Source organism: Artemia franciscana, unplaced genomic scaffold (assembly GCF_032884065.1).
Source record: "Artemia franciscana unplaced genomic scaffold, ASM3288406v1 PGA_scaffold_53, whole genome shotgun sequence".
Lineage (NCBI taxonomy): Eukaryota > Metazoa > Arthropoda > Branchiopoda > Anostraca > Artemiidae > Artemia > Artemia franciscana.
The window spans coordinates 442,676-454,722 of NW_027062694.1; the positions used below are offsets into that span (position 1 = coordinate 442,676).

The window sequence follows — 12,047 nt, forward strand, 5'->3', positions numbered from 1 at the left end:
TCATCAGCAAGGATTTGTAGGGCTTCTGTGAGCTTCGACGGTGAATCGGAGACAAGAGCAAGGTCATCAGCATAGTCAGCGTCTGAAAGTACTCTATCACCGTAATGCAACCCAAACTGGAGGCGGTTTATGGTCTGATTCATAATGTAGTCGATGACACAATTAAGTAGTTCTGGGACAGCAGCACAACCCTGACGGACTCCAGTAATGATTTCAAAAGATGAGCTGTATCTGCCATTGACCTGCAAGCAGCTCTCAGTCCCTTTGTGGAGCCGCTCGAAAATGTTGCAGTACTTCACTGGTAGTCCCGTTGTTTTCAATATGAGCCAGAGTGATTGCCGGTCGACAGAATCGAAAGCAGCCTTGAAATCCACAAAGGCAACATATACTTTTTGTTGAAATTCTCGAGTTTTTTCTATCAGCTGCCGCATTGTGAATATTTGCTCCACGGTGGACCTTCCTGGCATGAAGCCAGCCTGTTGGATTCTTTGTTGGCTTCTGAGGAAAGTGGTACAGCGGTCCAGGAGGATCATAACAATGAGCTTCCCGGGCACAGAGAGGAGTGTGATGCCACGATAGTTAGAGCAGATTCTGCGACTGCCTTTCCGTTTCCAGAGAGGCAGGATGATGGCCGCTCGCCAGTCTTTTGGAATACATTCTGTACGAAATACTATGGAAAACAGTACTTGGAGCCAGAGAAGGGTCGCTGACCCATCATATTTCAGCAGTTCTGCAGGGATACCACAGACTCCTGGGGCTCGGTTGTTTTTCATCCGTTTCAGAGGATTCAAGATTTCTGTAGAGGTGAAGGGGTGGTGCACACTTTCACACGGGGCCTCAGGGGTGTTGGATGCAACTTGAAGAAGGTCAGGGTCGGGTTGGCTAACATAGTCCAGGGTTAGAAGTGAAGAGAAGTGATCCTTCCAGGTGGACAGTTGAGCGTTGAAATTAAATTATTTTTTTTTTTAACTGAATATAAGGAGTGACATTAAAACATAAAATGAACAAAATTACTCCGTATATGAAAGGGGCTGTTTCCTCCTCAACGCCCCGCTTTTTACGCTAAAGTTTGACTCTTTCTCTCAATCTACTTTTCAAAACAGTAAAAAACTTTAAAGTAAAGAGTGGGGCGTTGAGGAGGTAACAGCCCCTTTCATATACAGAGTAATTTCTGTTCGTTTTAAGTTTTAATGTCGCTTCTTAGTTTTAGTTAAAAAACTTGTTTTTTTATTTAGTTTCTGAACGTTTTTGAATTAATGCATGTTTTGATTTTGGCTCTCCGCACATGAATAATTAAAACGAAATTTGTTTTTGGCCTAATGGCTTTCTAATAGTTTTGATAGGACGATTTTGAGAAAAAAGGAGCGGAGGAGGAGGCCTAGTTGTCCTTCAATTTTTTGGTTACTTGAAAAGGCAACTAGAACTTTAATTTTTTACGGACGTTTTTATTACAAAAAAAATATTTGTAACTTACGAATTAACTTACGTCACAAACTTCTATATTCGAATGTTTTTATTACTTATATAAGGGGTTTCTCCCCCTCGTCAATACCTTACTCTTTAGGCTAAAGATTAAATTTTGTCCCAATTCCTTAAGAATGACCCCTGAATCACAAATGCCGTATAATAAATAGTTGAAATTACTAAAAATAGTTTAGCGCAAAGAGCGAGGACTTAGGAAGAGGTGAACCCCACATAAGTTTTAATGCTGCTCCTTACTTTCAGTTGAAAAAACTTGTTCATATTTTTTTTATCGTTTTTCATTGTTTTTTTTTAAATAATGCCAGAAAATCCTGCGCCCTTTCATGGAAATTCTCTTCCCCCATGACAAATTCCTCCATGGAAAGATCTCCCACATAAACCCTTCCCCTCAACCAAAAAAATCTCCCTGAAAGCGTCTGTACACTTCCCAATAACCATTACTATATGTAAACACTGGTCAAAGTTTGTAACTTGCATCCCCTCCCACGGGGACTATGGGGGAGGAAGTCGCCCCCACTGACATAGTTATTAGGTTTGTCGACTATGCTGAAATGGCCATCTCAGAATTTTGATCTGGTGACTTAGGGAGAAAATGAGCGTGGGAAGGGGCCTAGACGCCCTTGAATTTTTTTGGTCACTTAAAAATGGCACTAGAACTTTTAATTTTCATTAGAATGAGCCCTCTCACGACCTTCTAGGACCACTGGGTCGACACGATCACCCCTGAAAAAAAAAACAAAAAAAAAAACAGACAAACAAATATAAACGTATCTGTGGTCCGCCTTCTGGCAAAAAATTCCAAATTCCTGATTTTCGTTAAAATTTTATGACTTTTAAAGAGGTGTTTTCCCCTATTTTCTAAAATAAAGCAAATTTTCTCAGGCTCGTAACTTTTGGTGGGTGAGACTAAACTTGATGAAACTGATATATTTGAAATCAGCAGTATAATGGGATTCTTTTTAAGTAACTATTGGTATCAAAATTCCGTTAATTAGAGTTTCGGTTACTATTGAGCCGGGTCGCTCCTTATTACAGTTTGTTACCAAGAACTGTTTGAACAACTTTTTGGAATTTTGAGAATTATCATTTTACTTCTCTTACTTTTTTTTTTCAGAAAATTAGAGTTCAGTCTGCTCTGAAGAAGGGTCTAAGGTCTTTGATCAGACTATCATTAAAGTCTTCTATTCAATACCATATTTGGTGGAAAAAATGTAAACCCTTTTGATTTAATTCAGATATCTCTAGGATCTTAGCACTTTCATTTAGCAAAAAAGAAAAACATAATGATGTAAGGTCAATTAAGTAGCATCTTTGCAGATTGATCATTCGAAGAACAAAATCGGCGTAATTTCGTCAGAATCCTCGTGGCGGGGTGGGGGGGAGGGCAAAGTTGGATCCAATCATTTTCCTTAATCAAAAGAAACTAACAGTGAAAACTGTAAAATGAGTCTTATATAACCATCAAGGCAAAGACATACTAAAGCACACTGGCCTGTTTCTCTTAGCACTTTAATCATACAGGGTTATCTTAATTTTGGCAATATTTTCGCAGAAAATAAACTTCAGCTGGAAGGGGGTAAACTTGGGTCTTGAGGGGGCAGTTTTCCCTGCCTTATTGCAAATTACATTCCTGAAGATCAAAACAATTACTATAGAGTTCGAAAATAATCATTGATTATGAAGGTGTTTTCTTTCTTTCCCATCATTTTTGGCTCTTAGATTTATCACAAGTTTCACATTTTTTCTGCTTTTTTTTAAATACTCTAAAAATTCGCCGTGCCATCTCAGAGGACGTCGTGATAGCAAACTAAGAAGAATAGATAAAAACACAAAAAAGCTGATGAAGAGTGTAAAGAAAGTTTATACCCTATCTGACAGTAACTTTTTGTTATAAAATAAGCCTACAACTATCATAAACTTGAAGAAATATATTTTATTTTCTTTATAGGCAAGGAGCTCAATTTTTAGTTTGTATCCTGGACTAATGAATACTCTAATATTGTTAACCTATTTGCTTTCAGGACAAAATATCTTTTTGTTATTTAAAAAAATATGTGGATATGCTAAGGTGTATAATATGGCATAAGTCATATAAGAAAAGCAAAGAAATATACCATTAGCCTAGTTTCATCATTCAATACTTTTCAAGAATGATAACCACTGCTGTTGCAATTATTTCCAGTCCTTTTCCCCCTTTTGAGACCAAACACAGGTCTAGACTAACTGGAAAATAGGCTGATTTATTTTTTAAAATCAACTATATTTTGTAAGTAGGCTATCTATGGCCTACCAACAGACAATTCAGATAGCTAAGAAACAAATTTACCTCTTGAATCAAAATTTCATTTTAAGTCTAAATACAAGAGATAGATAATATGGGCTATATACTTGGGCAAAGTTTGAAAGGATAGGCTAGTTAAAATTAAATTTTCAACAGAAAAGAATATCATAGGCCTATTTGGATTCAGGATAAAATTCCAATTATAGGAGTAAGTTTGTTTCTTAGCTATCTGTATATTCTATTAATATAGATGTTTACCCTATTTTGGGGCAAAGGTCTAAATTAGAGGGTATTGAGAAGGAAACAACTCTTACTTCTTAATATGCATTATGGCTAACACATGTTGAATTTAGCTTCACTATACATTACCCCCAACCCCTTTATATGCAAATATATAGCCTAGCCCAAATTGTATATTTCCAATATATATATAAGTGGTGGGTGATTTTAACCTACCTTCCATTGATTAGACAAATCAAATAACCTCACTTTCTAATCAATCATTTGAGCATCATTTCCTTCAAAAATTGCAGGACACGTACCTATGCCAACACATTCAGGAGCCTACATAATTTTGGGATGATTTGACTCCTTCTGTCCTTGACTTGGTAATAACAAAATCTCCTGATGATGTTAGAAATATTGGAATTCTACCTCCATTAGGAAAAAGTAATCACACCATTCTTAAACTGTTGTTAAAATCTTCAGGTGATGATTCTACTCCTCAAAAACAGACCCTTAAGTATAATTACACTAAAGGTGATTATGAGTCTTTCAGAAATTTCATTTTATCATTATGTATCACAGAACAGTTGAGGGAAAATAAATACAATGTTTATGAGGTATTTGAGCTGATTCATGAAGCTTTGGTAGTGGGTCAAGCCAAGTTTATTCTGACTATAGTTTATATTCAGCTCTACAGAAATAGACAAAATCTTCCTTGAGAAATTCTACAAGCTATAAGCAAAAAATTTATCAGTAGCATGAGCATATTAAAATAAGAAGCACTGAGTCATGGATAAGATATAAAAGAGCAAGAAATGGAGCAACTAGGCTTCTTTGGTCAAATCATGAGGCACTTGAATCTTCTATCATTGCATCTGCTCAAAGTTGCTCAAAAAGGTTTTGGAAAAATATAAGAAAAAACCAGACTTCACAGTCCCCATCCTCAACTTTATTCACTGACCCTGAAACACAGACAAATATAGACAATGATAATGAAAAAGCTGAACATTTTAATAAACTTTTCTCATCTGTTTTTACACAACTTCACAGTGATACTCCTATTGATCCTATTTTTTCTACTGATTTCACAATAGATTTTGATGATTCTGACTTTGATGATCAACAAGTGTTTGAGGTACTGAAGCATCTTGACACAAATAAATCACCAGACATTCATGAATTTTCAAACCATATGATCCAAGAGCTTGCAATAGTACTCACTGAACCACTGACATATTTGTATAATCTGTGTCTGGCATCTGGTACTTGCCCTTTGGCATGGAAAAAAGGAGTAATTAAACCCCTGTATAAAAGTGGCATGAAAACACAATTTAAAAACTATAGACCAATATCAAACACTTCAATTTTTTCCAGAATTATGGAAAAACTAATTGTCAAGAGAATACAAAATTGTTTCAAATCAAATCTTCTTTGGCATCCATTTCAACATGGTTTCCATAAAAAACGTTCATGTAATACACAGCTTTTGGAAGTAATTACTGACTTCCATAGAATTGCAGATGAAAGTCTCATGTTTGATTGCATTTATATAGATTTTTCTAAGGCCTTTGATAAAATTTCCATTCTGCCTTTACTTCAAAAGTGTGAGGTATATCACCTTGGTGCCAGAACGTTGAATTGGATTGGTGATTATCTAACAGGCAGGACACAGAAAGTGATTGTAGGTGATGCTTTGTCCTCTGCTGAGATGGTTTTCAGTGGTGTTCCACAAGGTAGTTGCCTTGGTCCAGTACTTTTCTGCCTTTTCATCAATAACTTGCTTCTTGTTGTCCACCATTCCACAGTTAAAATGTTTGCAGATGACATGAAGCTTTCCCACTCCTTGATAAATTCAGATGAAGCTTTGTTGCTTCAAAAAGACTTGGATGCAGTGCACAATTGGTGTAATGTTGACTCCATGTTTGTCAACGAAAATAAGTGTAGGGTCGTCCATTACTTTGACAAAGTAGAACAAAGTTACCAATACCATCTTGCTGGAGATTCAATTTTACCTGTTGAAAATGTCTGTGACCTTGGTGTTCATTTTAATTCTATTCTTAGCTTTGACAGGCATGTCTCTGAAGTAACTCGTAAGGCAAACTATCAGCTATTATGTCTTAGATGGAATTTCCATAAGTTTAATCTCTGTTCATTCATTGCCATTATAAATCAACAGTTCGACCCATACTTGAATACAATTCGTCAGTATGGTATCCATTGAATAAAAAAGACAGAGCAAGGGTTGAAAAAATACAGCAAAGAGCAACTAAGCTTGTACCTTATTCAAAACATTTGCCATATGAAAATAGACTGCACAGGCTAGGATTACCAAGCCTTCAATTCTGAAGGGATAGGACAGACATTATTAACACATTCCATATAATCAAAGGCATTGATAATATAAGTACATCACAGTTCTTCACATTTAATGACACTAACAGGACCCATTATCACCCACATAAATTGCACCCCTGACTTTCAAAAAGGAAAATAGGCCAACATTCATTTTATAGCAGGGTGTGGAAGCCATGGAATGACCCTCTACCTAAAACATTTCTAACAGATTCAAAACAAAACTAGCAGAAACAAATTTTCAAAGTAAATCATTTTTAAATAATTTATAGTATTATTTGTCAGTGTTTGTTGTAGTTGTTATTTTCATTGATTTGTATGTGTGTATTATGTTGTCAGTATTGTCATAATTTCTATTTATTATGTTTAGTGCGACAAGCTTCAAAGCTTACTGTATTTGGTATTAACAAATAAATAAAATAGGCTACATTACACCATTAGTGAAATTATGACATTTCACATAGGCTAACTGACTCACCAATAAAGTGAATATACCACTTGATGCCTTTTTTCTGTTCTTTAATAATTGCTCTACTGCAAATTCAAATTTAAGCACTTTTGAGCTCTTGAAATGATGAATTTTCAAATAATTATGATAGTCATATAACTGACTTGCCAATTAAGTGAACATACCACTCAATGCCTTTTTTTATGTTCTTTACAAATATAATAATCATCCCTACTGCAAATTCACATTTAAGGAATTTTGAGCTCTTAAAAATGATGAATTATCAATTAAAGAACAAGTTATTGCTTGTTTTCAACAAAATAATACTATGTTTTTTCAGTGCTGTCTTTTCTTGGTTGTTTTTGAAAAAACAATGCTACCTTTTTTTACCTTAAATTGCATTTACAGCAAGATAAGATGGACTGCATCCTCCTGTAGAACATCTTGCCATTGAAATGGTAAGGTGACACAATTAGTGGGTCTGATGGAGTGTGGTGTCCCACTGGTACTTCCATTCTGCATTACTCCACTCCAAATCAACTACCTTATTAAAGAATTAATTGATTCACCACTGACAGTCTCATTGGAAAGACTGTTCCAAGTTGGGACAGCGTGTACTGAGAAAAAGTTCATCCTCTCTCTACATCTGGAGGGCTCCTGTTGCAGCTTCAATGAATGGTCTCTTGTCATGGTGGCAAGGGAGGGAATAAAAATGGAGTTAGCCATGGTAGTTTGGTGCATTTTCTTGACAAAAATGACATCTCCTCTGTGCTGCCAGTAAACTAATGTGGGTATCTTCAGGCAGTGCAGACATCCAGGGTAGGGAATCTGTTGGTGTGGGGCACAAAGCTTAGTTGCTCTTCTCTGTATGCTCTCTAGGGCTGCCACATCTCCCTTGTATTGAGGATTTGTAATGGGGCAGTGAATTGTTCATAACAAGGCTAGGTCAGGTTGGGTTAGGTTAAAAAGTACTTAAATTTTAATTTGCAGTAGAGGCAATTATTATATTTGTAAAGAACATAAAAAAGGCATCAAGTGGTATGTTTACTTTATTGGTAAGGCAGTTATATGAACTGTCATAAATTTACCACACCATCTATCATTCTTGTTTTTCTTGTTCTTGTTTTGTTACTATTGATTGAATATATTGGTACAAGGGATAAAACAAGAGAAACATTGGCAAAATGTATTGGATATATAATTTGGGCTATATATTTGTATTTTAGGAGGGGGGTTAAAGGATAGTTGAGCTATAGTCAAAATGTTTCAGCTGAAGTTATTCTGCATATTATGAAGTAAGATTTTTTTAATGGTTGCTTCTCAATAACCCCTAACCCTGACCTTCTCTTCATTTGTTAGGGTAAGACCCCCAGTGCTCAGCCAGTGCCTAATCTTAGTCAGATATACTGATTAAAATTATCTGTTCTATAAATTGACAGCAGGCTTCTAATTACCTTATATCGCAGCTTGGAGCAACCTAAGGATTTCTCCTTGTTGAGCTCCAGAGTTGATGATTGGAGTTGAATTCAGGATTTTTTAATGATCATGTGCACTGTGCTGATCCATAGCACCCAAATTGAGTTAACACTCTCTAGAGGACCACTCAGCATCCAGTCTTTGTTTAAAGATGTCCATAGATTTAGTGGCAACAGTTTTTTCTGGGAGTTTATTCCAAGCGTTTATGATTCTTGAAGAAAAGAATTGAGCACAGAATCTGGATAGGGTAGGCTGCTTAATAAGTTTCAACTGATGACCTTTATTTCTTTAGTTAGGACCAACAGTAGGAAATAATGCTGAGAGCATATTAACACTCATTAACTTATAGGTTAAAATGGCATAATCTCTATTTATCCCATGTACAGGTGTTGGTAGTTTCAGCTTTGCTAGTCTTGTAGAGTACAAATGTTCTGGGATGTCAGGTATCACTTTGGTTTGTCATGTCTCTGCACATCTTCCAACATATTAATGTCTTTTTTAAAATAAGGGGAGGCTAGATACATTCCAAATTCAAGCTTAGGGTGCACAAGCATGAGTGCTGAATTTTAATTCAATATCAATAGTGATTCCAAGATCTTGCTCAGTATTTACTGTGGAAAGTGGGTGACCTGAGAGACAATAAGATCAGAAAGGGTTCACATCTAATCTTGGATATAATGTGTATTGCAGTTAGACAATTTGTGATTGGTTGATGATTAGGACTAGACGAGTTGGCTGACTATAATCTTGGAAAGCATTGGGTCTTTTAAAATTTGAGTTTAGACAAAAGTTAGCTCTACACCCTAGTCTACATAAGTATAATTCTCTTTTATGGCACTTGTCTTGTATTGAGTCCAACCAAGGTAGGTTGACTGTGTCTGTCATTAATATGTGTTGTTCAAGCTTTATCCTGTGTCATAGATTAGACAGCGTTTTTTAAGATTAGGCTCAAGCTTGAAATGTCTGACCAATGATTAGGGTCCACTTTTGGCTATCAGTATGTTTAAAGTTGTGTGTTGTGTATGGCTAAGATATTCAAGCTAGTCACATTTACATTAAAAAGATGTTGACACATCCAATGGTGCAATAATCAAATTTTTAGGTAGCATGATAGAGATATTAAAATGGTTTAGCTTTTAAGGAGCGGATTAGTTTGTCAACTACTGGGTATCTTACCCTATTTTGAATGTGTTTTTGATAAGAAATATAGACCTACATAAAAGATGGACAAGGCTAATAGCAAGCCCACAAAATCTGCATACTTTTGTAGGCTAGGTAAACTTTTAGGGTAAATTTTCCAAATAACTCACTAGTGAAATAGCTAAGAAATAGACATACCTGTAGAATAAGAATTTCATCCTGAATTTAAATATGAAATCCATTCGTATCTGAAATGAACTTTACTTCCACCCCCTAATTTTTAAATCGTAAAGGTCTAGAGTAGGGACTTTTAAGAAAGAAACAAATTGAGAAAACCGTTTTTGCTTCATAACATGCAAAATAATTGGCAGAAAGAGGGGTTGTGGCAAAGCCACAATCCCTCTTTCTTATATTTATTTACCATCCATTTCCAACTTTGATGATTTAGCCTGTATTTTTTATTCCTGGAGAAAATCTTTCAATCCCATTCACATACAGAGAATTCTTCAGTGTGCTTTAATTCCTATGCGTACAAATGCATACTAGTCTCACCATAAAGAGAAGTGACATTAGATGATTTTTGACATGGGGGCTGAAAATCAAGAAGACTGCATCATTAAGAAAAAAAAATCTAAATGTTACTAGGCCTTTTGACACATCTTAGGACCCCCCACTCCGCCTTCAACCCCCTTCTGCAGGGTAGTATTTTAGACCAAATGGCCAGAAGCTAAAGCTTTTTTTTCCAGGACTTGACATGCAGTCATATGTCGTTATCAAAAATTCAAATGGTGAAATGTCATCTGAAAAGTATCAGTATCCTGAAACAATTCAGTTCACCTCAATTCCAGTGAGAAGTGCCAACAATAATGAGCTTTTTGAATATGGTAAAAGTCTTTTAGAAGCAGCAGGCAGTGGAAATGTGCAAAGGATTAAGAGTCTCCTTGAAATGGGAGCACCAATTAGCACTGACTGGGTAATAACAATTTTCATAATATAGCACTGAAAATTATATATGTAAATGTACAAATCTTTAAATTAGCCAACCATTAGCCTATTATAAGCCTAGGAGCCCAGCTGGAGATAAGGAAGCATGTTAAGAAAACAATTCTTAAACCATAAAATGCAGAATAATCACAACTAACAAATTTTGCAGGGGGAGAATCTTTACTTCTTTCCATGTTTCTGTGGTTTTTCTAAGAAATTCATGTATTTCTTTGAATCTATATATTTACAGAGTATATATTCCCATCACCCTAATCAGCAAATATATACCCAGAATTGTATCCTGAATCTAAACATGACGTTCATTTGCATCACAAATGAACTTTTACTCCCATATGGTGGATGTCCTTCCTGTTGCATAGGCGCTCAGTCAAGAAAAAACTAGCTTCTCCAGCTAAACTAGATATTAATTGCAAAGAATCTAAAAATCTTTTAAATAATCTATCAGAGGCAAAACAAGGGTACTGTCACCCGCATGAAAAGAACGATTGGCGGAAAGATGACATCTGTATGTGTTACAGACCAGTCGAATGCATCAGCTGATAGCAAGAAGGACCTTTAAAATTAGCTATGAAAAACTTAAAATCGACTTCAACTCACAACAAGCAAACAAAAAGTGTCCATTAACATTTTGTTTTGGCACTTAGTGAAGGAAAAGAAGTTGTTGCTCAGAAACTCGATCGAGCTTTTTCTAGACGGAATTCCTAAAAATGAGAATTTTTGTGAATAGTAGCAGCATCTAAAGCTTATGTGCTCCTTCACTTAAGAAAAGAAGTCGGAGACAACTCATTGCAAACAAAAATTCAAGAAAATACAGAAAAATCCGACACACAGTTGAAACGATTACCGGAAGAAAAGAGGGTATCTTGTGGTAATTACGAAAAAGGCTACCGTTAGCACGGTTATTACTATAGATATTATCACAACCATGCAAAAAACGGGATCGCGTTCATCCTACCACTTTAGAAAACACGAGAGACAGGGACGGATTGTAAATAATAAAGGTACCTCATATAGGTTTTCACTGTCTCTGCTGAGATGGAAAAAGAAGGAATATTACCCCCAAAAATTTTAGATTTGGAACCACAAAACATGAGTGGGACAGAAGGTTACAGAAACATCTTTTTTGAACAATTGTTGTGCTATATACAAAACACAGAAAAATTAGAAAATATATGTTTCGTTTAAAGCTTCGCTCTTTCTTGTTTTTTTTTTTTTTTTTCTTTTGATTGACAGGGTCAATTTGTAATTGAAAAATAGACAATTGAATTGGCAGATTCTGATTTACCAAAAAAACTTAAAATGATCGATTTTATTTATAATACAACTTAAGTTAAGAAATTAGCTTTTAAGTTATTAACAGCCAGTCTGTCATGAGGCTGATGCTTCAATGTTTAAAAGGTGCTAATCTAATAAACTGAGATCATAATAAAAAGCTATAGCCTACCAAAAGTCTAATATAACCGCAAAAGAGGTAAAATTAGCCACAGCTGGTATCGAATAATATTGATTTTGGACAATAAAAGGGCAATTTAAGAAAACCGAGAGATGAAGAAGAGACAAAAACAAAGAATAAGAAAACAAACATTTGCACTGACAATTTACGGTAACCAGGGGACCCGGTTAGTAACGACGAAGACC

The 12,047-nt window shown here is 35.6% G+C and overlaps 1 protein-coding gene across 3 annotated transcripts in view; it reads left to right on the plus strand.

Moving 5' to 3' along the window:
* Positions 1-3,272: 3,272 nt before the first annotated feature.
* Positions 3,273-12,047, plus strand: part of LOC136041992 (GA-binding protein subunit beta-2-like) — a 46,634-nt gene continuing 37,859 nt past the window's right edge. The window contains exons 1-2 of one of the 3 annotated variants that reach the window (XM_065726821.1): positions 3,273-3,331; positions 10,151-10,377. In XM_065726821.1, the coding sequence (XP_065582893.1) occupies positions 10,159-10,377 (219 nt within the window). In that variant the 5' untranslated portion in view covers positions 3,273-3,331; positions 10,151-10,158. Of the gene's footprint in view, positions 3,431-10,150; positions 10,378-12,047 lie in introns of all 3 variants that reach the window. The other 2 variants (XM_065726820.1, XM_065726819.1) reach the window with 2 other exon arrangements.